Below are 26,155 nucleotides of genomic sequence, written 5' to 3'. Positions count from 1 at the left end.
ACCTCAAGCCCCGAGTAGCTCCCGTCCGCTCCCCCTCTCCCACGCCCGGGCCCCGGGGTGTGTCGGCGGACGCGCCCCTCGGCCTCTCCGCACCCCCTCGCCGCCACCGGGTCCCGGAGCCGGGTGGAGGGAGGGCTTCCGGGCCGGAGCGGCGTCAGGTGGCCCGGCCAGGCCCCGCCCCCTCGGCCCGCCCTCTTTCCCCCTGCGCACCCGGCTCCGGGTCCCCGGCCTGGCGGCTGCGGCGTCTGCTCCGGGCGGCGGCGGCGGCGCGAGCGGCCATGGAGGCGGGCGCCGGGGCCGGGGCCGGCGCGGGCGCCGCGGGCTGGAGCTGCCCGGGCTCAGGTCAGAGCCGTCCCCCCCTCACCTCCCCACCGCCACTCCTTCCTCTTCTCCATCTCTCCTCCCTCCAGACCCCCTCGTCCTCCCTCCCTCCCTCCCTCAGCTGCTCGCACCTTCCCGTCCCGTCTTCCTCCCTCCATCCTGCCCGCCACCCCAGGCCCGGTCTCCATCTTTCCGGGCTGGGTCTTCTCCACACCGGTCGCATCCTCCCCTGGCCGTCCCTCGCCCCGAACCCTCTCCACCCCGTCTGTCCAGCCCTGGGGGCCCCAGACCCTGCGCCCACTCCGGCCCGAAGGCTTCGAGCGCAGGGCGAGGGTGGGGTGGATGAGGTCCAGGGAGAGAATGGAGGGGAGGGGAGGGGAGGGGAGCGGCTCTGGCCCAGAACCCCCTTGTCACACGCCCGCCCCCCCCATCACCCCTTTCCCCTTACACGCACCACCTCATCCTTTCAACCTCATCTTCCCTGGCTCCTGCCCTCGCTTTCATCCTTGCCCGTCTCCTCCCTGTCCCCTCCTGGCTAAAGAGACACACACCCTTCCTGTCTGTGCTGGGAGAGGAGCCTGGAGCCGGGGATGCTGAGGTTGGGCAGCGCAGGGCGGGGTCCCCGCAGGCCCAGCTCGAGGGGCGGCTGAGGGAGGGGAGTCGCAGGCTGGGCAGAGTGAGCCAAGCACTTCCACCGGGATTAAAAACTCCAGGGCTCCAGAGGGCTGGAAGGCACGTCCCCTTCTCTCTCCCGTGCACCCCAGCCCCCAGCCCCCTAGCAACCCCCGTGCCTCCTCTCTCCCTGCTCACAGGAACCACAGTGACCACTTTAGGCTCCTATGAGGCGTCTGAGGGTTGTGAGAGGAAGAAAGGCCAACGCTGGGGGTCCCTGGAGCGGCGGGGGATGCAAGCTATGGAGGGTGAGTTTTCCCAAAAAGCTTTCTTTCTCTCCTCTCAGCCAATTTCCCTTCCCTTCTCCTTACCCCGTCTGGTCCCCAGAACTCCCAGCCAGGACAGAGCCCTTCCTCTAGCTCACCTGAGCCCCCTCTACCCTTCAGGTCTGAGTTCTACCCCTCCTCAGGGTTCAGGCTTGGAGGGAGGTTCTGGGTACATCCCTTTGGGGCCCTAATCACCAGTTAACCAGGTTGTGTGTCCCAGGGGAGCTGCCAGACAGAGAAAGAGGCCTCGTTGGACAGAGCTTTGAAGCAGCCTTTCAGCAGGGGGTTTGTTCTCACTGCCACCCGACCCAGATCCCAAGCTGTCTCATATTTTTGAAAAGCAGGGAAGTGAGCATTCTCTTTCTGGTGCCACCACCGCTACCCTTGAGTGTAAGCCTTGGGGCTTTGGTTCCCTAGGATCTCTTCCGGCCTGAAAGAATTGCCTGGGAGGGGACAGGTGAGGCCAATCTTCCAACACTCAGGTATCCCCACCTCACCCATGTGACTTGGCGGTTGCTGCCAACACCAGGCCCCTGGAAGGATGCCGGTCCGCTTCCCAGAACTTCCTGTGAAGTGTCCCCAGGTCCCTGCGCACACTGTGTGGGCAACCCTGCTTCCCTAAGGAGGACAGATGACGAAAGGGGTCCTGGATGAACCTTAGGCTGCTGTCATGAGACCAGGGATTCAGAATTGTAAAACAAAACAAATAATCAGTATCCTGACAAAATGTCCCTATTTCAAGTAACTGCATTGCAGCAAAGGAGGGGGTACTCACCAACCAGAGGCTGGGGACCAGTACGCCTCCATTTCTTAATGCATTAAAATAGCAGGCTTTCTTGTACACGCAAGTACAACCTGGGACTTGAAACCTGAAAACTGCCCTATGGTCAGCATGGGAGGAGGGGTCTTACAACACTTGGGAAGGGGAGAGGCCTCCTGACGCTCCACAGAGAAAAGGAAGGTGGACCTTGCAGAAAATTTCAAAAAGGCTATGTGATAGAATCTATTTGAAAGCGCCCCTGTGTTTGTCCAGTAAAACATTTAGAGTCATTACATTTGGATGCTTTCTTTCTCTAACTACTGATAGGCAACCCTTTCTTATTATGGAAATGCTAATTTCTCCCAAGCCACCTGGATAATTTTTTAACTTTGGAGAAACCCCAAACTGCAACTTTTGCCCCATTCAGCCTAAAGACAGGCCCAGTGTCTGAATCCTTTCTTGAGGGCTTGTCCCACTCCGCAGGGACCACCAGTACTGGAAGAAGCAGGTATCCTTGTGCAAGCTCACAGGGCTGACCAGCACCCAGCTGCTCAGCTTGCCCAAAGGCAGTAATGGGAGGCCACCTGGTACAATCCTGGTCCAGAAAGGGCCAGGGAGGGGGATGGGCAACCTTACACCTGAGGACTCATCGCGAGGGCAGGTGCTGCCCAGGGACTCCTTGGGGGACACCAGGTGGCACTATTATACCATTTCTGCCCTGGGCTGCTGAGCTGGAGGGCCCTTGAAGGACTCTGGAAAGGAAGTTGACTCTGACCCCCTGGTGGGATGGGTTTCTCCTCTAGGGGAAGTGCTACTCCCAGCTCTCTATGAGGAGGAAGAGGAAGAGGAGGAAGAAGAGGTGGAAGAAGAGGAAGAGCAAGAGCAGAAAGGTGGCAGCGTGAGCTCCCTGTCTGTCAGCAAGCACCGGGGCCTGAGCCTCACGGAGACAGAGCTGGAAGAGCTGAGGGCCCAGGTGCTACAGCTGGTGGCAGAGCTGGAGGAGACCCGGGAGCTGGCAGGGCAGCATGAGGATGACTCCCTGGAGCTGCAGGGTGAGTGGCCGGGAGGGGGCCAGGGGGCCGGGCTCGCTGGATCCCAGCATCACGCCTGCTCCCCGTCTCGCTGCAGGGCTCCTGGAGGATGAACGGCTGGCTAGCGCCCAGCAGGCAGAGGTGTTCACCAAGCAGATCCAGCAGCTCCAAGGTAATTGCCAACACTGGGACTGGAGGGAAGGGGCCATCCAAGCACTTGTGTCCTGAGCGTTTGGCTGAAGCACAGCAGACAAATATAAACTCATTCGGTACTTTCTCCTCATTTTCCCCTTACCGTTCTCACCTTTTTCGCCTTCTCTCTCCATTCTCTTCTTTACCTAATATCTGTTCTTCTTTGCATCTCTGCCTGACTCTTCTGCCCTCCTCTGCCCTTTCTTGACCTCTCATTTCACATCTCTCTCTGGCTGACACTCTCCCTTTTCTGTCCTCCAGCTTCCTCCCTTCACAACTGTATCCCTTTCCCTTTGCTTTCCAGGTCAGGGGGCAGGTAATCGGGGCTGAATACCAAACCAGACTGCTTTTTCCTGTCCCTACAAGGGCACCATGGGAAGAGCAATGAGCCAATGAGAAGTGACTGAGGGGGACTCTGCATCTTTTAAGGGAAGCAGATGAGAACCTTCTCTTGCTTCCTGGGGCTGAGCTTGTGGCCCCAAATCCCTTTCTTCTAACGCCCACATCCCTTTGTCTCTGGAAAGCAGCAAGGCAGGTGTCCCACATTCCACTGCACCACCAAAAAAAGAGGCAGCTTTTGTTACTTCCATGGGCTTCCAGAAGGTTTAGGGGAGCTGCCCTAGAAAACAGCAGGGACTCTCCAGGGAGAACTGAGATCAAACCAAAAGGAAAATATAAATGGAGAAAAAGGAAGGCCGGGAAGCAGGCCTGGAGAAGAACAAGCAAAAGTGGAGGAAGGGGAGGAAAAGAAAAGGGAAATATAAAAGCCAAGGTAGATGCAGGAGAAGTAGACAATGAATGGGAAGAGGGTGATGGAGAGAAACGGCTGGAGATATGTTGTATCTGAGAGAACAGTGTGATCATTGGTCTTGGATCACCTAGATTCTTGGGCCCAACTCTGCCACGTAACAAGCTTTAGGATCTTCAGCAAGGCACTTTTATCTTTCTGAGACTCAGTTCCTTATCTGTAAAATGGTGCTAATTTATTTGTTTATCTTCATTTATTGAGTTCCTATATGCTTGGAGGATAAGCTATGAAAAAGACAGACCAGATCCCTGCCCTAATGAAGAGTATATTCTAATGGGGAGAGGCAGAAAATAAACAACCGAAGTTCAGGGGGCAGTAAATGCTATGAAGACAATATAACAATATGATATAGAGAGTTGGGGTGAGATGAGAATTTTTTTTTGATAGGGCAGTTAGAAAAGTCCTCTTTGAGAAGATGACATTTGAGCTAAGGCTTGAATAATGAGAAAGATCTGAGAGAAGAGCATACCAGGCAGAAGGAATAGCAACTGTAAAAGCTCAGAGGCAGGATTGAGCATGCATTTGAAGGACAGAACAAAAGGCATTGCAGCTGAAGAGGAGTGCGTGCAGAGACTCCTGGTAAGAAAGAGTTCTGAGAGGCAGGCTGAGGCCAGATTACAAAGGGCTTTATAGGCCAGCTGGGAGGTTTGGTTTTTATTCTAAGTATAGTAAAAAGACGTGGGGTGGGGGTGGGGTGGGTGTCTTATATTGAAGGTGAAGCCCTCAGGACTTCTGATGAATTGAATAGGGTGGAGGGGGGGAGGGGTAGGAATAGGAGAGACAAGAAAGAAGGCTTTGCCTTGAAAAACTGGATGGACAGTGCTGTCATTTATTGGGATGCGGAAGAATGGCAAAGAACAAGTTTGAGGGCTAAGGGAACCACTGGAGACATGTTTTTACATGTTGAGTTCGAAATGACTATTGGCATCTAAATAAATATGTTATAAAGGGGCAGTTGGATATATGAATCTAGAACAAGGGGAGAAATCTAGAACAAGGGGAGAAATCAAGGCTGGAGATATAAATTTGGGAGTCATTAGCATATACATGGCATTTGAATCCCTGAGCAATCACCATGAAATCACAGGGCAAGATACAGGAAGAAGAGGAAAAGGTCCAGTCCCAGGGATACTCCAGTATTTGAAGGTCCAGTAAAGGAGATATGAACAAAAGAGACTGAGGTAGGAGGAACGGCAGGAGCATTTCGTGCCCTGGCCGCCAAGAGCCGAAAGTGCTTCAAAGAGATAACAATCAATGTCAAAAGTTGCTAAATCTAATGAGATGGCCATTGGATTTGGCAAGATGGAGGGCTCTGCGATATTTCAGTGAAGACAGAGCCTGACTGGATTGGGATTAAAGAGGAAAGGGGAGGTGAGTACAGATAATTACAGTAGTCATGTTTTGAAGAGAAGCAGAGAAATAAGGGGAAAGGAAATGAAGTCAAGGGAGAGTTTGAGGGGAGCGGGTTTGAGATAGGACTCACTACACTAGATCATTTTTGTATGATGAAGGAAACGATCCAAGAGAGCAGAAAAAAACCTTTGATTGGAGAAGAAACATACTCCTTTACAAAGAGGAGGGAAGTCAGTAGAGAGGCAGGTCGGCAGCTATTTGGGAAAATAAGTTGTGGACCGACGCCTTACTCGGTAGGGTTGTTTCTGCTGAGCACAAGCCCTCAAGCAAGTGAAGGGCTGCGAGCCTGAAGACGCCTAAGCCCCACCCCGCGGGAGGAAATAGGGGCCGTCCCTGCGCACGCGCGTTGCCCGTTTCCGCCAAGAGGGGGCGCGCGCGACCTCAGAGGTAGCTGGTGTTAAGAGGCCGTTCCGGCCGCCACAGCCCCGCGGGGGCCGGGACCGGCCGGCGGCGGGGGGGCCCCCCAGGGAGACCGCTTGCAGGGGGGCCGACGAGATGGAGGCCATAACCAGTGAGTAAGAACGCACTTCTCTGTCCCACAGCCCAACTCCCGGGCCTTCGGGTTCGCCCCGACGGACCCAGACCCCCTGTCAACTGGCGCTAGGTCTTCAGAATCCGGGTCCCGTCCTCCCAACTCCCGGCCAGGGCCCGCCCCGCCCAGTTTTCGGATAAGCCCCTCCCCCTCGGGCCTGCAAGCCCCGCCCTCCCACCCTGGGCCGGTCTGCCCCTTCGTGCTCCAAATTATGAGCTTGCTTGGCTGAGGATGACCTTCCTCCAGTCTCCCGTGGCTCTGAGAAAGGCATTTTTTTAGGGCCAGACCTCAGAGGGGAACGTAAGGGAAATTTGAACCCTAACAGCAAGGATGTAGTAGGGAAGTGAAAGGCATAACCATGTTTGGTTACCAGTTGATGAGCCTACATTTGAATTTCAGCTGTGAACTCTAAATACACGTTAGGGGCCAGTTCTTACCACAGGCAGTTCATGGGAGCTGTGAGGCTCTGTAATTTCTAAGCTTCCAGACTGAATAGATGAGAATAGTGTGTGTAAATTTTTTTAGTCAGGGAATTTTTGGAACGACTCAGTGCATCAGCGAAATACTGTAAATTAGTTTTGGCCTTCAACGTAGAAGCACTTAGTACTTTCTGTTTGCAGTAGCCCAAGGTGTTGCTTTGGTGCCAGAATCTGCTTCTGTACTGCACCTTACTGCGTGGAGTCCCTCCATTCCCTTCATAGGTATTCCTTTTATTCCATAGCAGGTGAAGCTATACGTCGCTGATGGGGTAGAGACTAGATTGCCAGTAGTTTTCAGATAAGAAATAAGTCTGCCTTTAACTTTCCGCCTCTAGAACATGGTAGATGAGTTCACTTATGCTCTTGACCATCCCACCCTCTGGGCTTTGCAGGTGAGCTGCGGTCTCTACGAGAGGAGATTTCCCTGTTAGAGCGTGAGAAGGAAAGTGAACTTAAGGAAATAGAACAGGAGTTGCACTTGGCTCAGACTGAGATCCAGAATCTGCGGCAAGCAGCAGAGGATTCCGCGACTGAACATGAGAGCGACATAGCATCCCTGCAGGAGGATCTCTGCCGGATGCAGAATGAACTCGACGACATGGAGCGCATTCGGGGAGAGTATGAAATGGAGATCACCTCCCTCCGTGCAGAAATGGAAATGAAGAGCTCTGATCCATCCAATAGTTTAAATCTCTCAGATTACTCTGAGATGCAAGGTATGAGAGGACAAGCCTTTTTCCTTTCTCTCAGTAAAGCCAAGCAGAGGGAGTTAGTATCCAAGAAGATGGTGGAAGGTGGTCTTAGATCATGAATTGGAAACCTCTAGAAAAAACCTCCGGGTTGAATTCAAGACCATAAGGGAGATACCCAGATATCCAGATATCACGTAACCAGTCAGTGGCGGTATAAGAAATAGCGCTATGGAGATGTACCCTGAGAATTCTTCCTCAGAGAGCCATTGATTTGTTGATTTGACGATGGGAAGGCCCTTCCTGAGAAGGTCTCCAGTTCCGGGCTGGTCACCTTGGGAAACTACCTGCTGCTCTGGCACGGCAGTTTGCCTGGCCTGCCTTTTGGGGGGGGCCTTCAGTCCTGCTCCCAGGTCCCAGGATGCTAATGCTTAGGCTCCTTGAGCCCTCTCCAACGTAGAAGTTTTAGGGTGCAACAAATCAGAGCACAAGACAGCTGCAGAGGAAGAGAGGTTATTTCCAGTAATACATGAGGTACTAAAAAGCTTAGAGCTCTGCTTTCAGACAATGAGTCTCCCAGCTAGTTGCTAGGATTCATGACATCAGAGAGTTTGCCTTTATTCTGAGGCTAGATTTATGATCTGGGTATAATGGGAGGCCCTGTTTTAGGCCAGGTCAAGCAGAGGCAGTCAACAAGGAATCAAAGAACTGCAAGTTTTCCCAGCTGTAACAAGCTTCTCAGAAGAGCCTTTGGACTGGTGGTGCCAGGAGAGCGAGGCCAGCACAGTGGGAAAGCCTGGGTCGAAGTTAAACAGACCTGAGTTCTGAATCTCAGTTCTGCTAATTAGTGGGATGAACTTGGCCTGGTTATTATCTCTCTGAACCTTAGTTTCTGTATCTGTAAAAAGTGGTTAATAAAACTTTACATCCAGAGGAGATCCTGGAACAGGAAGGGACCTTAGGGAAAATGGAGAGAAATCTGAATAAAATGTTGAGTTTAGTTAACAGTAATATATGAATGTTGATTCTGAGTTGTGACAAATGTACCCATGGTAAGATGTTAACAATAGGGGAAACTAGGTGAGAGCTCTCCCAGGGAATTTTGCACTATCTTTGCAACTTTTCTGTGAATCTAAAGCTATTGTAAAAATTAAAGTTTAAAAAAAATAATAATAAAAGAACCTTACAGGGCTATTTTCGGGATTAAATGAAATGCCTAGTATGTTGAAGTACTCACAGACTAACTGAATGTGAGGCTGAAACCATCAAGTCTAATGCTTAGCACATGGTTGGCTTGTATTAAAGATTAGTTTCCTTCCTTCCATGATAATCTGCAGTATTCCAAGGACTTTTGATTGGAATAAAGAGGGAACATTAGACGTGAATTTCTGGGTGTTGAATCTTACAGCAGATAAGATAGGCCTTGTATTCTGATTGGAGCAACATTCTTTAAATATCAGAATTGGTATTCTAAGAAAAATAATTCTTTTTTTTTTTAAAGGTTTTGTTTATTTGAGAGAGGGAGAGCGCAGGGGGAGGGGCAGAGGGAGAGGGAGAAGCAGACTCCCTGCTGAGCAAGGAGCTCAATGCTGGGTCTGATCCCAGGATCCCAGGATCATGACCTGAGCCAAAGGCAGGCGCTTAACTGACTGAACCCCATAGTCACCCCTAAGAGAAATAATTCTTAATCAGGAAGAAACAAGATAGATAGGGGTGTTTATATGATTGCAGCTTTTTTTTTTTTTTAATTTTATTTCCTTTATTTGAGAGAAAGAGCACGAGTGGGGGATGGGGCAGAGGGAGAGGGACAAGCAGACTCCATGCTGAGCAGGGAGCCTGCTGCAGGACTCGATCCCAGGACCCTGGGATCATGACCTAGCTGAAGGCAGCCGCTTAACCGACTGAGCCACCCGGGCGCCCATGATTGCAGCTTTAAAAACTATTGGTACCTGGTACTTAGGGAACATGTGCTAGGACATTTCAGCGAGACCTCTGCTCATGATTGAGGATGATATGTGGGTCTGGTTGGGATGGGCTCGTCTGTCAGCAGATAAAAGATCATTAGAAAGAATTCTTGACCACATGCAGGCCAGTGTATTTGGTGTGGTGATAAAGTAAGTAAAAGGATGTTCAGGATGCCGGAGTTGTCTCCGAAAGGCCGGGACTGGTGGTGTGACAGCTGGCAGTTCACATCCCTCAGCTCTTGTACTAAAAAAGCAATAGGACGGTAATCATAAACAGTTCAATGGAAACTTGAAATACAATAACCCAGAAACTCAATTAAAACCTTCACGAACTCCTCAGATCTCAAGACCCTGCCTCGGTTGGGGTTTTGAAGACGCGCACACAGGGCAGATCTTCTGGGCAGATGAAAAGAAAGGCAGCTGTCTGAAAGAGGACAAAGACACATAGCAGTGTGGAATTTGGAGGGCCTTGTCTCCTAAGCTGCTGCATGTGGTGTCTCTTCTGTCTTTAGAAAAAGAGAAGCTACTCAGCCTTCTGCTATCTGCTTTCTAGGCAGGAAAATGAGGGGCTGATTACCAGTGCGTCTTGCCTAGGCTCTCACACGTCTCCATTTGTCCTCTGCAGAAGAGTTGCAGCAACTGCGGGACCGCTACCGCTTCCTGAACGAGGAGTACCGGGCCCTGCAAGAGAGCAACAGCAGCCTCACAGGGCAGCTTGCTGATCTGGAGAGTGAGAGGTACAGCCAGCAGGCTAGAGGGACTCTGTAGGACTCTGCCTTGGGCTTTTCTCTTGAGTAGAACCAGTGAAGGCAGATGCCAGGCTAATGAACGTCCCTCTGCTCCTGGACAGCCGGTCCTTTCCATGGTATCCAAAGGGTATGGATGCCGCCTAGAAGCAGGCATGGAGATCCAGCTGTCTCAGGACTGGGGTTCTAAAATTTAGTTTTCTTCCATTCTAGGCATTGGGGTCTGGTTTGTTCTGCCCTAGAGTTGATCAGAAGTGATTCCTTTGTTGTCTACACAGACTGGATTCACTCTAATGGTATAGGGCCTCCAGATTAGAGCTGGCTTGACACGAGGCCCAGCCTCGAGCCCAACTAGACTAACACTCTTAGGTCTCCGAGAGCCAAACATGCCTTGATCGAGGTGCTGGGACTTTTTCTTCACCTTCTCAGCATGTTTATTTGGGAGATAAACCACAATAGAAGGCTCTTTACCATCTTTGCCTAAAAGAAAGACATCAGGACCAAGCACACTTAGCAGGTGACGCCCGGCAGAGCACTTACCCAAACATGGCTCTGGGGTTCTGGATCACAGGACACGAAGAGCAACCGAAAAGTGGCTGGAGTCCCAAATGCTAAAGGATATGATGTCAGCAGAGTCTCAGACTTCAGAAATGGATTTTCTAGAACCTGATCCTGAAACCCAGTTGTTGCGACAACAGCTTCTGGGAGCTGAGGAGCAGATGCACGACATGCAGAACAAGGTAGGGGAAGGCAGGCACCGTCGCTGTCTCTCTTTTACCCTCTCCTGGCCCGCGGTAGAAGCATCTCCTTAGACACAGGGCCGACAAAGGGGGCATGCACTACGGCAGGAGGTAATACTCTGGGGTCTCGCTTGCTTGCCTGCCTGATATAAATATTCCAATGAAAGGAATGTCTTATTCTTTCCAAGCCTATTCTCCGCCCCCCCAACCCTTTCTCGAAGTGCACGTGGCACGTATCCTCCCTCAGCTTTTCTGTTCCGTCTCCTGCACAGTGTAAGGAGCTGTGTTGTGAGTTGCAAGAACTACAGCATCATCGTCGGACCAGTGAGGAGGAGCAGAGGCGGCTGCAGAGGGAGCTCAAGTGTGCACAGAATGAGGTGCTTCGGTTTCAGACTTCCCACAATGTCACCCAGGTAAACACTGCCGGGGGAAGGGCATTTGGGGAGGGCAGAAGGGCCTCCGTGGAGTTGCTGCCTCGGGGAAGGATGAACGCAGAGCCAGCTTGCGCTCTGCTGACTCTTAGCCTGCGACCACGGGTACAGTCTCCTGGAGACCAGTCGGAGAAGTCGCGTAGCGTGGCATTCTAGAGATGGTAGTCATTACTGAGTGCCTGCCTCAGAGAAGACACCCAACCGTAGACCTGTGGGAGCTCCTCAAGATGCTACGTCTGGAAAGGACCCAAACTGGTCTGTAGAGGGGTCTGCTGTTTCTTGAGAGTAACCGTTCTACCCACATCCTCCCACCACAGAACGAGGAGCTGAAGACCAGACTCTGTGCCCTGCAGCAAAAGTATGATGCTAGCCAGGATGAGCAGAACGAGCTCCTGAAGGTGCAGCTACAGCTTCAGTCTGAGCTCCGGCAGCTCAAGGTCTTGAAATCCACAGTCGTAGAAAGCCCGAGTGAGAAGGTAACAACAAAAGGAGGTGAGGGGCAACTGAGGTGCTGAAAGGTTTTGGGGAAGGTGGCCGAGAGCGGAGTTAAAGTAAGGGCGGCTGCCAGCCGTGCGGCACCACTGGCTGGGGCCTCGGCCACCCGCGAGCCCCGCGCCGGACGAGAGGACAGCCGGTAAGCGAGGGGCAGGGAGCAGGCAGGCCTTAGACTGTCCGTGTCTGAGCGTGACTCAGGCGGAAGAGCAAGCGGGTTGACAAGCCCAGAGGTCCTGCCCACAGCCCCCTCCACTGCAGGAGTTACTGTGCCGGCTCCAGAAGCTGCAGCTCCAGTACCAGCACATCACGTGCGAGAAGGATAAGCTGCTGGAAGTGCAGCGGCAGCTGTGCGGGGACCTGCGGTACCATGAGGCGGAGGTGCAGCGCCTCAAGAACATCGTGGCCTCTTTCCAGGAGAGCAGTGAGAAGGTAAAAGAAGCTCCAGGTGAGGGAGAACATAGCCAGGTGGAATCTTCTGTGAGAGCAATAGTACCGAGGAGGAGGGGGCATCGTAGGAGTTGTGTGGTACAGCCATCGGTGCGGGGATAAAGAGGTGCCTGGTGGAAAGGTGGTCTCCGAGAGGCGTGGTGCTCTCCGCTGCCTTGGATTTTAAATCAGAAAGTCAGCCTATAAAAAGGTAGCTCTCTTTCTTCCCCACCTGCCCGCAAAGGAAGCCCCAGAAGATCCCTGTGTAGAGCCTGTTAGGGTTCATCTCAGGTAGCCCCCATTGGGATGAAATTGGGACTGGAAAGGACTGAGTAGGCTCCCTTAGTCCCTGTGTGAGAGGTGAGAGGAGAGAGTGCAGCTGCAGGGGCTTCCGGGATGATGGCGGGGCCTGCCTCCCCTACCCCAGAACGCGGAGATGCACGCGCAGCTTCAGGAGATGAAGCGGCTGTACCAGACAAGCAAGGAAGAGCTGGAGCGGCAGAAGCGCATGTATGATCAGCTCGAGCAGGACCTCCTGCTTTGCCAGCAGGAGCTGAAGGAGCTCAAGACCACCAAGCCCATCCCAGAGGACAAGGGGAAATGTGCTACTAAGGTAATTGTACTTGAGAGAGGTGAGATCTGCTGGGTACTTCCTCTGGAGAGAGGAGGTGGAAGGGCAAAAGGTGGAGTCATCCAACCGAGGGGCTCGGTGAGCTCCCTGTCCAGGCACAGCTGAGTGTGCAAGTCAGGAAACAGGCAGAGTCCCACGCTGTGTAACTTTTAAAGTTTGCCTTGATCTTGACTTTGAGGCCAAGCCACAGCTTAGTAGGTTCAGTACAGCTGAATCCAGTCTGAACACCAGAAGGTTTTGCACTTGATTCCATGTGTGTAGACATTTATACTTTGTTATTAGGATTGGAGTGAGATCTTGTCATTCGTGGAGGAGAATATACACAAAAGCCCACATATACAACTTTTCTCGTTAGACCTAGAAAGAGGAGGTCCAGTTTTCTCAGGCAGATTGCAGATGCTCTTGTCAGATGACGTGGTCTTGTGCCTGGAGTGCTGAGTGGATGTTAGAAGGACCTAGGTTCTTCCAGGGTTTACTCTGTGACTTCCGAAGAGTAAAGTTCTCTAAGCTTGAGTTTTACCCTCTTTAAATCGAACAGAATACTATTCTTTTCTCACTTGCTTGTGGTAATAAATCCTGGTAGTGATCAGTAAGGCCTTCCTTATTCATTTTCTTTTTCTCCATAGTGTGTAAAATGCAAGTCATTATCAGTTACCCTGTGTTGAGCACTTTCAGCTCCTGATCACTGATAGGAAATGGAAGGTGTTGAAACATGATGGAGAAAAGGCACGAGATTCTCAAAAGCTGGTGGAGCAGGTCACCTTCTGCCAGAATACTCAGTGGCCCCCACCACAGCCAGGAGCAGGCTGTGTCCCCGGGGAAAGGCCTTCGGAAGACCCAGAATGGGGAGGTTATTTGGACCACTCGCAACAGTCCACCTGCCTTTCTACACCCAGGCTCACATTTCCTTCTTCCGCTCCCGCTCAGTTTAGAGGCCAGAGTGTCCATGACTTGCTCATCCCCTCCCCTCCTAGTAGAAGAGATGGTGGAGAGGGAGAAGCATGCTGACACGGAGCCAGCTTTTCCTCTTGTCCTAAAAACAGCATTGCGATGAGTTTGATATTAGAAGGTTTGGGTTCTTGGAATCATGGGATAATTTAGTCTTCTCAACCCAAATTCAGCAATAGCCCATATTTTTCTAGAGATTTAAAAAGATGATTATGAAAACAAAAATGGGGACAAATCGGGTGACGTTTTTATTGGTAAGGAGTATAATTAGGTATAAAACCAACTGGGGATGATGGCAGTGACAGGAACTAGAACTCCCAGCAGGGCAGGAGAATGGTGTGTACCACAGGAAGGGCCACAGGAAAGGAAGGTGGGGACATGAGAAGGGAGGGGTGTTGGTAACACTCCCCTCACAGGACTCTCGGAAGGGACCAGTAGATGAAATTGGCAGCATAACCAAAGAGTCCTGAGCAGCCTGCTGGGGTTGCCCGGTACCTGTATGGGTGCAGCGTGGCTTGGGATGGTCAGTCCAAGGGAGGGAGCCCCAGGTGAACCACAAGGGGCAGGAGAGCACAGAAGGGCTCTGCAAGCCGGACGGACGGACGGACGGACGGCGTGGAGCAGCGCCTCACAGAGTAACCGCCCCTCCGCCCCCGCCCCGCCCACAGTGTGACGCACTGCTGTCCAGACTGACCGAGTTGCAGGAAAAGTACAAGGTCAGCCAGAAGGAGATGGGGCAGCTGCAGATGGAGCAGTGCGAGCTCCTGGAGGATCAGAGGAGGATGCAGGAGGAGCAAGGGCAGCTGCAGGAAGAGCTGCACAGGCTCACGTTCCCGCTGCCCAAAGCTGGCCGCCTCCCTAAGGTAACCCCAGCCAGGGAGCGGCTGCTAACTAGCGAGGAGCTGCTTTGAGGAGCTTCCGAGGGGTGACTCTACTTGGGAAAAAACAGGGTGGGGATCGACCCTTTTCTTTTCTGCATCAGCTCCTCCTTACTTTGTCACCGATCTCTTCAAACCAAAAAGTTCAATATAGCTGATTAGGGTTTTAGATCTTAAGATAAGTAGTATCTGTCCAGCATTTTCTCTTTACGTTTGTAGTCCATCTGGGGAAAATACACTCTGAGAGAACTTTGTAAAGTACAGGATACCTGCAAACATACGAGATCGGGGCTAGTCACCTAGTGGGTCTTCGTAGAAGGACCACTCCCCCACCACACCGACCCCGTCCCAGATGGCTGTTCAGAGCCAACCCAGAGACTCCTAAGGGAAGGGTCCCCAGCAGGAAGGAGACACGGGTCTTCCCACGTAGCTACCACAGTTCTGCCCGCTTCCTTCCCACTCCACCTCGCAGAGTCAGGAGCTACTTACAAAGTTACAAGACCTGTGTGAACTACAGCTGCTCTACCAAGGTATGCAGGAGGAGCAGAAAAAACTGATCCAGAATCAAGAAAGTGTGCTCAAAGAACAGTCAGATCTGCATGAAGAGCTGCATGTGTTCAAAGCATCTCGTTTCCGGGATGTGTTGGAGAATCCCAACGATTCCAAATCACCTAAGTCCTCCAAGTGTGGTCATGACAAGGTAACAGAACAAGAGGCAGGGAGACAGTTCTGGGGACAACAGCATGGTAGGCAAGAGGGCTCCTTGGAAGGGTCAGGGTTAGGAAGGCGTGTCTGGCCAAGAGTAAGGATGAGACTAAGGCCCCCTTCTTCAGCCATGACCACCCCATGGGCTCATGAAGATGTGGCTTTAGCTATGGCCTGAGGACCTCAGTCAGATACATGCCAAGTTAAAGCGCTGTGAACACTGAGAACCGGGGGGACCCGGGAATCTAATCACCTGATAATTTGATGCAGCCCCTTCCACATCATTTTCCAGATTTATAATATGAACTTAGTGTTTGTCTGGATTCCTTGGGACTGACTCTGAGCGTGTCATCCTTTTCTCCTGAGCCGGTTGATAATTAAGCAGTACACTTGCAGAGATCAGAATCTATAATCTTTTGGTGTTCTACCTGAGACAAATCTGGGGCCATTCATTTCCAAGGGAAGAATTCTTAGCATGTGGCATTCTTGGTACTGGCCACGCTGTCTTCATTGGAACTTTGGTGGCCATAACAACCAGGTCATGGGGGTTAGACTACAGAATCTGTGCATGGCAAGCACCAGGAAAGGGTCCTGCCTCTGAGGTCACACTGGTGGAGATTTCCCCATAAGTCAGTCTGGGGTTGGGGGATGATGCATTTGGTCTGAGGTCTCAGGGTGGGCAAGGAGGAGCAGGTGGACAGTTTCAATTTAAGGCTATCCCTATTCATTCAAATATCAGCCTGGATAGGGAGAACCAGGGAATTGCAGAAGTCCAAACTGAGATTTGGTCGGATTCCAGGGGCATCAGATTTCAGCCTGGATAACACAGAGACCAGGAACCAGGTATAACTATTTCCTTAACCGATCAGATCTCATCCTGGGCACTAGCAGCCAAGAAGCCAGGCCCAGAGGGCCTGGGAAACACGCCCAGAGGCCAGATTCAGAATTGGGGCAGGAAGTAAAGGGACTTCTAGTGAGACCTTAATTCCAGGTCCACATCTTCCGAGGGAGGCGTTCTTGTAGGGTCACGTTCAAGGGCCAGGGCTGATGTAGAATTGGGGGCAGGGGAGGGGACTGAGCTCCAAGGTCAGGATAATGGGTATGTCCTGACTGAGAAGAGGGTAGGGTAGGGAGCCAGAGTGTTCTTGATACCCACTCAGCTCTGCTGCAAGGAGAGAGGGATATACCAGAGTTTAGAAACCAGCAGAAATGGGAGCCTGGAAATCGCAGAACGTCTGCCCTGGGTGGATTTTCCCCCATGAGCGAGTAGCTGACACACGCCAGTAGCTGCAGGCGGTTAAAGACCTAGGCTGTGGTGAGACTGGCGTGTAGGCGTGCAGGGCTCTGAAGTGTGCTCTCAGACATCTGCCCCAGGAGGGGTGCAGCAAGAAGGCCGGCAGTGTCTGGAGTGATGGTCATGTCTCCCCACCCACCCCCGGCAGTCCAAGCTGATCATCGCCCAGATGCAGGCTCTGCAGGTGCTCTACGAGGGCACGCAGACTGAGCAGGAGCTACTGCAGCAGGAGCAGGGCAGGCTCTTTGAGGAGCGGAAGAGGCTGCAGGCCGACCTGCAGCTCTGCCTGGAAGAAATGCAGCTGCTCCAGGTCCAGTCCCCTTCCAGCAAAATGAGCCTGGAGAAGAACTATGGCAGCATGGCCACCAGCAGCGAGAACTATCGCAGGAGTTACGGGAGCGGCACCGATGAGAGTGAGAGCTATCACAGGAGTTACCGCAGCACGCAGGCCAGCGACGAGAGCTTTCTCAAGAGCTATGAGAGCAGCGCCAGTGCCCAGGAGACCAGCGAGAGGAATTACTGCACTGGCAGCAGCAGCAGCATCTATAAGAAGAGTTACGGCAGCAGCAGCAGCAGCTCTGACACCTGCTACAAGAGTTACGTCGGCAGCACTGATGACGAATCTGCCGAGCCTGAAGATACAGAGGTAAAAGTAGCCAGATGAGAGGTCAGACAGGGAGAGAAGCCTCCTGTCTTACTAAGAGATAAGTCACCAGGGAAGGGTGCAAGAAGTGAGGTGGGCGGCAGGGTCAGAGCTGAGCTGGGTTGCCGCAAATGAATGAGGCACTCCGTCTGTCTAATGTCGAGAGGCCCCCATCACAGCCAAGGTGCTTTCTGGGAAGAAATAGAGAATTCGCCCTGGGCAGCTTCAGATCCTGCCACCATTGTTCTGCACCCAGGATGGGGCCTAGCAAAGAGCGGGGTGGAGGGCAAGCCGTCCTCAGGGTGCGGTCATTACTCCTCCACCCTCCGCAGCACTGTGAGGACATGGTCGCCACGGTGGTGATCAAGCTGCAGGGGGTGCAGGCCATGTACCAGCTCAGCCAGGAGGAGCACAACCGGCTGCAAGACCAGATGAGAAAGCTGCTGGACAGGCAGAAAGAGCTGAAGGAAGAGCTGGACGCCTGTGAAAAGGAGTTCAAGGAGTGCATGGAAAGCCTTGAGAAACCCACTGCCTCCCCAGCCGACAAGAACGAGGTAACTGCTATCTGGGAGGCAAGGTTTCTTCTAGGAGCCCCTCGAGCCAGAGCAGGTCATAGGCTCTAGCCATTTTGGAGAGGCTGGGGAAGGAAGGCCAGGAGCTCCCTGCTTGCTCTGCATAGTTGCCCCCTCCCTGGTCCGAGCAACAGCACGGGGGGGCTGAATCCCCGGAGGCTGGGCCTCTGCCACAGCACTGGCGGACGTTCCTCGGGGGCTCGCTGTGCTGAGATGCACCCGTCATGAAGACTGAACAATTCTTCTCTTTCTCCTTTCACCACTTCTCTCTTCTGCTGTGCCCCAGAGCATGTCTATAGAGTTCTATTTTTTCATCTTTAGTTAATTTGGGTGTACTTGTCTCTTCAACTAGATTGTAAGCACCTCGAGGGCAGAGACTTGCTGCCTTTCGGATCCCTTATAATGCCAAGAAGGGTGCTTTGCGTCCATGAGGGATGGGACAGAAGGCATTCTTTCCGCCCAAGAGTAGTCCACAGTCCAGCGGGACTCGCTGTGCGCGTGGGAGAGTCCAGACAACAGTCAGCCCCAGGGGCCTCGGTTGCTTAGTATTGTTACCGACCAGAGAGACTGTGATGCCAGATGTCAGGGAAGACAAAACCAGAAATCAGGGAGCAGGGTTGGAGTCTGCCTCTATTTCCGGGCCGAGGTGCAGGAGCCCAGGCACACCGTCAGGAGTGGACCATACGGTTCCTTAGGTAGTTGTACCTGTGAGAGAACTAGCTTGGGCAAAGTAGGAGTTTCCATCAGAAAGCTGTCCATAATAAAGGCCCGCGCTTCAGAAGGGGCAGCTCTGTAGTTATTCCCCAGACAGGTCCCAGTAAAAACCTGATTTAAATCATCCTTTTGTGATCGCATTAGGTGTAAATCGTCAGGTGCCCATTTAGAAGCTCTGCTACCTCCTTCGAGGCTCGTATCCTGCAGTCTAACGTTTCCTCTCTTGTCTGCTCCCCTGTGGGCCTTAGCAAGGCAGATTCAGGGGCGTGGCCCCCAGGCAGGGCCCGGGTGACCGATGAGGCCGGTCCGCGTGTGACTGGCCACCCGCCCCCCGCAGATCAGAGAGCTGCAGGCCAAGCTGCGGGAGCTGCAGCTGCAGTACCAGGCAAGCATGGACGAGCAGGGGCGGCTGCTGGCCGTGCAGGAGCAGCTGGAGGGGCAGCTGCAGTGCTGCCAGGAAGAGCTCCGCCAGCTCAAGGAGAAGAAGGCCTCCGTTCCCAGAGAAACCAAGGGGAAAAATGGCAATGAGAATATGAACAAAAATGCCAATGGGGTTAGAAATAAAAAGTTGAACAGACCAAGCCTGGACAGTTATGAGGGCAGCTATGAGAACGGAAAGGTGAGTAATAACCTTAGTAGCCTGATAAGCAGAAAGGCAGAGGAGGTCTTGGGAAGAAAAATCACCACCACCATTCCAGCCAGGTGAGGTATTTGTAGAGAAGCTTCTGGTCTCTCTCGTGTATTAGGGTAGTTCCCTCTTGGTAGCAATTCCGTACTCCCTTTTCCTACGAAGTGAAGGGGAGTGGAACACAGACCTCTTACACCTGGGGGCACAGCCTCAAAGGACCGTAGCCCCTAGGATGGACAACGGCTCCAATTAGCTCAGCCCAATCTCCCAGGGCCCCATTTCTTGCTGGGTTATGTGCCCAAGAGCGGGACCAAATGGATGAAGAGAAGGAATTTATTTGAAGCAGTGGTGTACTCATACTCATATGTGGGGCGGGGGGGAGGGGAATAGGAGTTGCAGTCGCCCTGCAGGGGTCGCAGGTGGCAGCTGAGGGGCAGAGCCCAAGACTCTGGCTCTGGTTACTGTACGAAATGCCAGTGGCCAGATGGCCGTGTGCGTCCAGAGAGGCTGGGGTGACTGCCCTCCACACGGCGCGCAGGGAGAGAGACTCGGTGCCAGGACGCGGTGCCTGCGTGCCGTGCCGGGAAGCACAGTGCCCTGGAGATAGTCCATCTCTGTCCTGAAGGTGGGCATCTTCGCGGTAACCGCAGCTCCCCTCCTGCCCTGCCTCCACCCACAGAGTCTGGAGGTGGTGCTGTACTACAAGGCCAGCCACACGGATTTACATGACCTAATACAAGAGGAAGTGGAGGCGGGAGAGGAGGAGGAAGTCAAAAAGGACGCGAAGAAGGACTCCTGCAACGAACTGGCTTCTGTGCGGTCAGAGCCTACGGAGATTAAGTCGGCAAAAGCTGAGGAGGGGTGTTCTGCAGAGTCCCAAGAGCAGGAGGGCAAGGAAGAAGACAAGAAAGATGAGAGCGACAACGATGCTTGCCCCGAAGCTTCAGAGAGCAGCAACCCCCTCAAGCTTTCTGAGAGCAAAAAGGTAACCGGTGTCGAAGGCCACATCGAGTGGGCAGTGGGCTGTGGGGCTCAGGTGCCCTGGTGTGGCGGGCTGAGCCGGCCCGAGGATGGACTTCTGCAGGAGCGGCCCCGAGGCCTGGCGCGGGGAGAGTGGAGCTGGAGCCGGGAGTGGCGGAAGCGGGCTCTCCCCGGGATGTGGCGGGCTGAGGCCAATGTGCTGTGGACCTGTGTCTCAAAGATCGCCTCTTCTGGGAACCCGGGTGGGGCCGTTGCAGTCCTGCCTCCTTTCACCGCATTTGCCCTCCATCCTTACATCAGGAGGTCTTCTCCCTTCACCTCGCGCCGCACTGAGGACGCGGCTGGCATGGGGCCTGCGTCAGTCGCTCAGTCCTGCCTCCTTGAGGCGCCCTGTTAGGTTGACCTTTGTTGTTGCTCCTACGGGTGAGGGGAGGCAGGTGTGGCTTACGGGTTCTCTGTATTACAGGGCATGAGGGTAGGGGCTGGGGGTGGTCAGAAGTAATAGAATATTTGAGTCTGCAGGGCAGAGGCGTGGACCAGTCTGGGGAGAGCAGCCAGAGCCCTGACCCTTTAGTTGCTAGATCTTGAGAGGTTGGGATGGGAGCATCCTGGGTAATGCACCGGCCGTACAGAAGCATTTCTGTGTTTAACTACTGGGACATCTGCACAGGTAGGTACCAGCTGAATTCCTGCGTGAGTTGAGGTTCACTGGGGGCTGGGATTCCCTGAAGAGTGAGTACTTCCTGAATCAGTCCTCCGTTTACGGTGCAGGCTCTTTCCATCTCTCTAAACACAGGGGAAGAAAATAAGTCTCTTGTGGTGGGACGTCCCAGTCAGCTCTAAGGCTATCTGGAATTTTCTGGCATTTCGGTCTGCAGCACGGGCTAAGGATCTAGTGTGCAGGTCTCTGTTAACCTTGTGGCAGAGGCCCATTACTTAGGACGTAAAATGTAGGAGCAACCACAGCTTCTTCCCCAGTGCTGTATTTCTTCGAATTCATCATATTCCACCACATGCTGGTTCAGAGCCTGCCTCCTCGATTGCCTTGCCTTGGGTGCACATCTCTAAACGCCAGACTGGATCTTTGTACTTCAAAGTCGAGCGCGTTCCTTGTGTCTGCACGTGGAGGTGTCCCTTTGTGTCCTCGGGTCCCGCACCTTCTGCAGGCAGCTCTCACGGTGTACGTTACCGCCTGCGAATTCCCTTTCTCTCTGGAAGATTGTTGCCGTCCAAGAACTAGCACTTCTCCCTGTTAGCCTGTTCTAGTGCATTTTGTCTCACAACAACAGCATTAGACTCCTAGGGGATCGTAGGGGCCAGGGCCCAGAACACTGAGATTTGGCAGAGAGCAGCCAGACCAAGTGGGCTAACGGAGGGACGGGTGGCCTGGCAGGAGACTGAGTGACCCAGGAGAAGTATCTGTCCTCCTCATCCGGAGAGCCTGGCTTTACTCTTGGAGCTTCCCTTTTCCGGAGTTACTGACCTACAAGAACGGTCTAGTGCAGATCACCCCTGCTTGACGAGACGTGAAAGGTATATGGCAAGCCAGGCAGCTGGCCCCACCACCTGATTTGGACCTAAGCAGCTGCTTAACCCATTCAGGTTTGCATCCTCCGCAGGTGGCCAGTGGGAAGAGCCAGGCCCGAGCGCAGAGATCGGCTGCCCTCACTGCCTGTTGTTTAACCTCTTGATCTCTTTCTCTTTCCCCTTTGTTTTCTCATCTTCATTATCCGTTGGATTCATGTGTTTCTGTCTTTTTATACCACCCCCCCATCTCCTGGCCTCTCCTTGTGCTTCCTTCTCATTTGATATGTTGCAGCCATCCCCTGCCCCCGAGCCCCCCATCTTCTCCTTGCCTCTTGTAGGCCTGGTGGTCATATCGGCTTTGCTCTGGTGCTGGTGGGCCGAGACGTCGTCCTAACACAGGTACTGGTATCGAGTCCTCTCCTTCTGAGGGGTAGAGGGAGGGTGCAGGTTGCCCTGGCCTCTCCTCTTTGCCCGTTCTGTCACTTGCTTCTTGCTTTAGCCATTTGACAACAGGATGCTCAGGGCTGAGGTTTAGCCCTGGCTTCTCCTTGGGCTACTGCAAAGCCCGTAGCACCTCTGAGCACGTCTTCCTAGCACATAGGGAGTTGGAATGCATACTATTGACATGGTTTGAGTTTCTGTCCTCTGGCTGGGAAGACTTTGGGTGATCCCAGCACTGCTGCTACTTTGAAAAATGCCTGACCACTTCTGATGAGTGGATATCTGTCTGCAAGGCTGACCTGAGTGCTCTTTGTCTTTGTTTAGCCCCAGAACCAAGCTTTCACTACTGTCACCACCCAGGATGGCAAAATAAGGCGCCATTGCCTCCCCCGTTGGATGAGAGAGGAATTTTGGAGTGCTGTGACCAACCCCCAACCCCAGGCCTAACCCCCCGCCCAGGGGCGTATGTATGAGGGCAGCCTCAGTTTGTCCTTCAGACTTGATGAAAATGGAACAGAAACCCCTACCGTGTTGTGTTCTTCCTACTGAGAAGTTCTCTGGTTTGGGACTTCTGGTCTTCAGAATGCCAGGAAATATTTTATAGTTCTCTGTTTATCCCTTTTGGGTCCAGATTCTATTGTAATTCTGGACAGAATGTGGTACTGGTGACAAGAACGAGATGCAAGTATTCTCAGGGCACCAAGGCTGACATATTCTGGGCACCTTCCCCTTGGCTTTGGTCCATGTAATTTGGTCTGTCAACAGGATACCAAATTTAGGAGGCAGACTGTGGTGTTAGGGCCCAAGGTAGAGCCCTAGGGTTCCACCTGTCTTTGGAACCCACAAACTATTCTCTCCTAGCCTGTTCGGGCTCCTTTCTCCTGTTCCCCTGCCCCTCCACCACTTCCCACCCCTGCAGATGGAGCGCAGCTGGCTTAACATCCCGGTAGCTGAAGCATCTGTCAGTAGCACTCACCAGCACCCTCTTGTCCTTCCTTCTCCCCTCACTTTCTTTCCTCTTCATCCTTTCTCCTCTTTAAGGCGGTCCACTTACTCCCCACAAACAGTCTAACTCCTTTAGTGACAGGCGCTCTCCCTATACCTGTTCTTCCCCGTCCACATCTAGATTTCTCAGGCCCTAGGGGAGGAGATCCAAAGCATCTGTCCATAATCTCAGCCTCGGCCAGGCCCACGCAGCCAGGCCCACGCAGAGTGAGAGGGAGGAGCTCCTGGGTCAGGGCGCTCTTGGGGAGCCTGGCTGTGCCCCACTCTGCAGCTCCCAGTCCAGGAGCTGCGGCAGCGCAGTGCTGGAGAAAGCATGGCTGACTGGAGAACCAGAGACAGACTGGGCCAGGTTCTCTTAGCCCTTAGCCCCAGGGGGCAAAATGCATGTTGGGAACATTAGTTTCTTCACAGGGCAGCAAAGAGTGGTAAAACCTCTGCTTTCCTCATGTGAGGATCGCAGGAGTTCATGTTTATGGAAGTGCTTCATAAAGGATAAAATACCTCATAAATAATTTACAAAGTGTATACTTACATGGTATATACTATGTGCCTGGCACTGTTCTAATCACCTTACATATATTAACTCCCTTAATCTCTGCAACAACCCAACGAGGTGGCTTTTATTTTCATTTTATATGTAATAAAACTAAGGCATGGAGAGGTCAAGTAATACCGCCAGGGAATGGTGAATTGGATTCTAAGGACTAATATTAGCAACAGCTAAAATTCCCACCTCGCTTCCCCCTTACCATCTCTCCTCATCTTGAGCAGTTTTCCTTGGTTGCTTGCATGTAATTAGGAAGACTCCATACTTCTCTTCACACAGTCTCCAGTGGCGTTCGCTCTCTTGACAGCTAACGTCACGTTGTTAACTCGCTGTGTGTATAGCTTATGAAGCCCCTTTGCATATTGCATATGCTAGGTATCCTCTCCCCATTTTCTACCTGCAGTTGATATTTTTGGATCTGAGGCAGAATTTTTTATTCATTCCTATTAAGTATAGTCCGTCGATGTAACCTGTGGAGGTTGGGTTTGCTTTTTCATTTTTTAACCTTGGCCTTGCGGTTTCAAAGGATCCATTTCCCTGCCAGCGCCACATCCCCCTCAGGGGCGACTGGCCTACCTTCAGATATTCATGTGCATTATTTTTTAAAAATTTTATTTATTTAAGCGATCTCTACACCCCACATAGGGCTTGAACTCACGACCCCGAGATCAAGAGTCGCATGCTTTTCCAACTGAGCCAGCCAGGCGCCCTGTTCCCGCGCATTAAAGATGAGGGCCGAGCCTCCGGAGTGTTGTCTCTCCAGGCTTCCTTTTTTCCAGATCATTGGCCACTTAACAAATGGTCACACAGCAACCTGTGCTGGTACCATATTCTTATTTCCTCCTGTTCTGTCCAAAGAGATCATGGAAAATCCGTCAGATGTCTTGATAAAATCCAAAAACATTTCTTCGATCTGTCGACTTAGTAACCTAGTCTGAAGGGAAAGCCTGATGTGACTCAGCCCTTTGGAAGCAGCCCTGCACTCATCCAGTCTGGAACTGGCCTCTGGCTGGTATAAAGGTACCAGTTCACATTTATGAGCCCAGCTCTGTCCTCCATTTTTTTTTTAATGAAATTGATTTATTTAAGCGGGAGGGGGGCGGAGGGAGAGAGAGAATCCCAAGCAGGCTCTGCACCCAGCGCAGAGTCCGATGCGGGGGGATCTCACGACACTGAGATCATGACCTGAGCTGAAATCCAGAGTCGGAGCTTAACCGACTGCGCCACCCAGGAGCCCTGCTCTGCCCTCCTCTAAGAACAGCAGACTGACATTTTTAGCAGTGTACATTAGGATAGAAGCCCCTGAACATGTAAATACTTTTTCTAGCTTCCTTTCCAGTTATTTTCTTACATAAATTACTCTGTATATGCACCTCCAGCATTGTTTTGCTTTCCATTTCATTTGTGCTGCTCTTTTTAGTAACTATTTCTACAGATGTAGGAGGTCTTCTTTGCTCTTTATAGCTGGCTTAAAATCCTCTTTTTAGTTCCATTAGTCTCTGAGCAAATGCGTTCTTAGCATCGATAATGTACTCTGCTCTGACCTAAAATCATCCTCCTGTTACTACGCCATAGCTTATGACTCAACCCAAATTCTGTCTTTCAAGTAACACAGTAAAAAAAGTAATAACAATAGGAACCCTTTCCCTAGGTATGTATTGTCCACGACTTCATGTTCCCTGAAGGATGCTGCTTTGTTGTCCCACGAATCAGTCGGGTTTGCCGTGGTCGGCAGAGTCTGGGAGCCTCAGGAAGTCTGTCAACACGCTGGTGCCCGGGCGTGTTGTAAGGCATTTGCCTCCCAGGGCCAGTGACCGGCTTCCTTGAGTTTCCTCACACATTGTCCAAAAAAGGTCTGGGCTGCCCAGGAAGCTCCTGTTGGCCTGCACTCTGTGGTGTGCTTTCTTTCCTTCCCCCTCAGCCTTACCCTTTGAGTGTGTCGCTCCTGCATAAAGCCAGCGAGGCGCTGCTGCTTTTCCCAAAGACCCCAATTTACCCTCTTTGTCTTGCCATGGCACTCGATCCTTTCCCATTGCAACCCTCCGGATACTCTTGGGTCTGCCTCCTGAGCTCGCTTTTACACGCGGGAGCTGGTATTCTCGCTCCACTGGGCATGAATACACGTGGTCTCCTCAGGCGATACCCCTAGCATTGTTCCAGATACCCAGCGCTGCCCGAGCTAAGACCGCGTTGTCTCCGGCAGTTACCCAGGAGGTGAGAGAGACCAGACCATGAGGTTCGTGATGTCTCTCCGGTGCCAGTAGACAGGGGACTCTCTGGCTTAGGGAAGGGTTCAGAAGGCCGGGCACTCACCATTTGTCTTTGGTCCCCACAGAACATGTTTGGGATGTGGAAGCCTATGGTGTTCTTGGCTATTGCGGCTGTGGCTCTGTATGTGTTACCCAACATGCGACCGCAGGAGTCAGAGTTCTGCCTCACGGAGTGATGGCAGACCTGGGCCAGCCGAGGGGGCAGATCCCCAGTGGCCACTACCCTCTGCTTTGGGCAGGACACACTGTGCCAGAGCCCCCACCCCACCCATGTGTCCCATGTGTCCCCATCTCCTTAGCCTCAGTCACCCAGGCTGGAAAGGTTATGGGGAGCTGCTGGCTGCCATCTCCTGCCTTGTATAAGAACCTGGGTTCCGTGTAATTAAATATCAACCTAATTACCTGA

At 52.5% G+C, this 26,155-nt stretch overlaps 1 protein-coding gene across 8 annotated transcripts; it reads left to right on the top strand.

Moving 5' to 3' along the window:
- Nucleotides 1–215: 215 nt before the first annotated feature.
- CCDC136 (coiled-coil domain containing 136) lies at nucleotides 216–26,155 on the top strand. Of its 8 annotated transcripts, XM_045792689.2 has the most exons (18): nucleotides 216–342; nucleotides 1,134–1,241; nucleotides 2,823–3,071; nucleotides 3,148–3,222; nucleotides 6,867–7,190; nucleotides 9,753–9,864; nucleotides 10,445–10,613; nucleotides 10,886–11,026; nucleotides 11,362–11,520; nucleotides 11,798–11,968; nucleotides 12,393–12,578; nucleotides 14,213–14,407; nucleotides 14,895–15,122; nucleotides 16,570–17,067; nucleotides 17,397–17,618; nucleotides 18,688–18,969; nucleotides 19,658–19,963; nucleotides 25,815–26,155. In XM_045792689.2, the coding sequence occupies exons 1-18, from the start codon at nucleotides 279–281 to the stop codon at nucleotides 25,923–25,925; spliced, it is 3,600 nt and encodes a 1,199-aa protein (XP_045648645.2). In that variant the 5' UTR covers nucleotides 216–278; the 3' UTR covers nucleotides 25,926–26,155. The 8 variants fall into 8 exon arrangements, with proteins under 8 accessions (XP_045648645.2, XP_087716962.1, XP_087716963.1 ...); XM_087860836.1 differs by lacking the exon at nucleotides 25,815–26,155 and having other exon boundaries at nucleotides 19,658–21,885; XM_087860837.1 differs by lacking the exons at nucleotides 14,213–14,407; nucleotides 25,815–26,155 and having other exon boundaries at nucleotides 19,658–21,885.

The sequence above is a fragment of the Ursus americanus genome, chromosome 3 (genome assembly GCF_024610735.1).
Source record: "Ursus americanus isolate L20-20 chromosome 3, mUrsAme1.1.p, whole genome shotgun sequence".
NCBI lineage: Eukaryota > Metazoa > Chordata > Mammalia > Carnivora > Ursidae > Ursus > Ursus americanus.
Note: the sequence above shows the minus strand (reverse complement) of the source record. Positions and strands in the feature narration are given on the sequence as shown.

Bases quoted from the DNA above. Each gene is read 5' to 3' on its own strand.
- CCDC136 (XM_087860836.1), top strand. From the start codon at position 279: ATGGAGGCGGGCGCCGGGGCCGGGGCCGGCGCGGGCGCCGCGGGCTGG. The intron at 1,242-2,822 runs GTGAGTTTTCCC...TTTCTCCTCTAG, and splicing joins GGGGATGCAAGCTATGGAGG to GGGAAGTGCTACTCCCAGCT. The intron at 7,191-9,752 runs GTATGAGAGGAC...TGTCCTCTGCAG, and splicing joins AGATTACTCTGAGATGCAAG to AAGAGTTGCAGCAACTGCGG.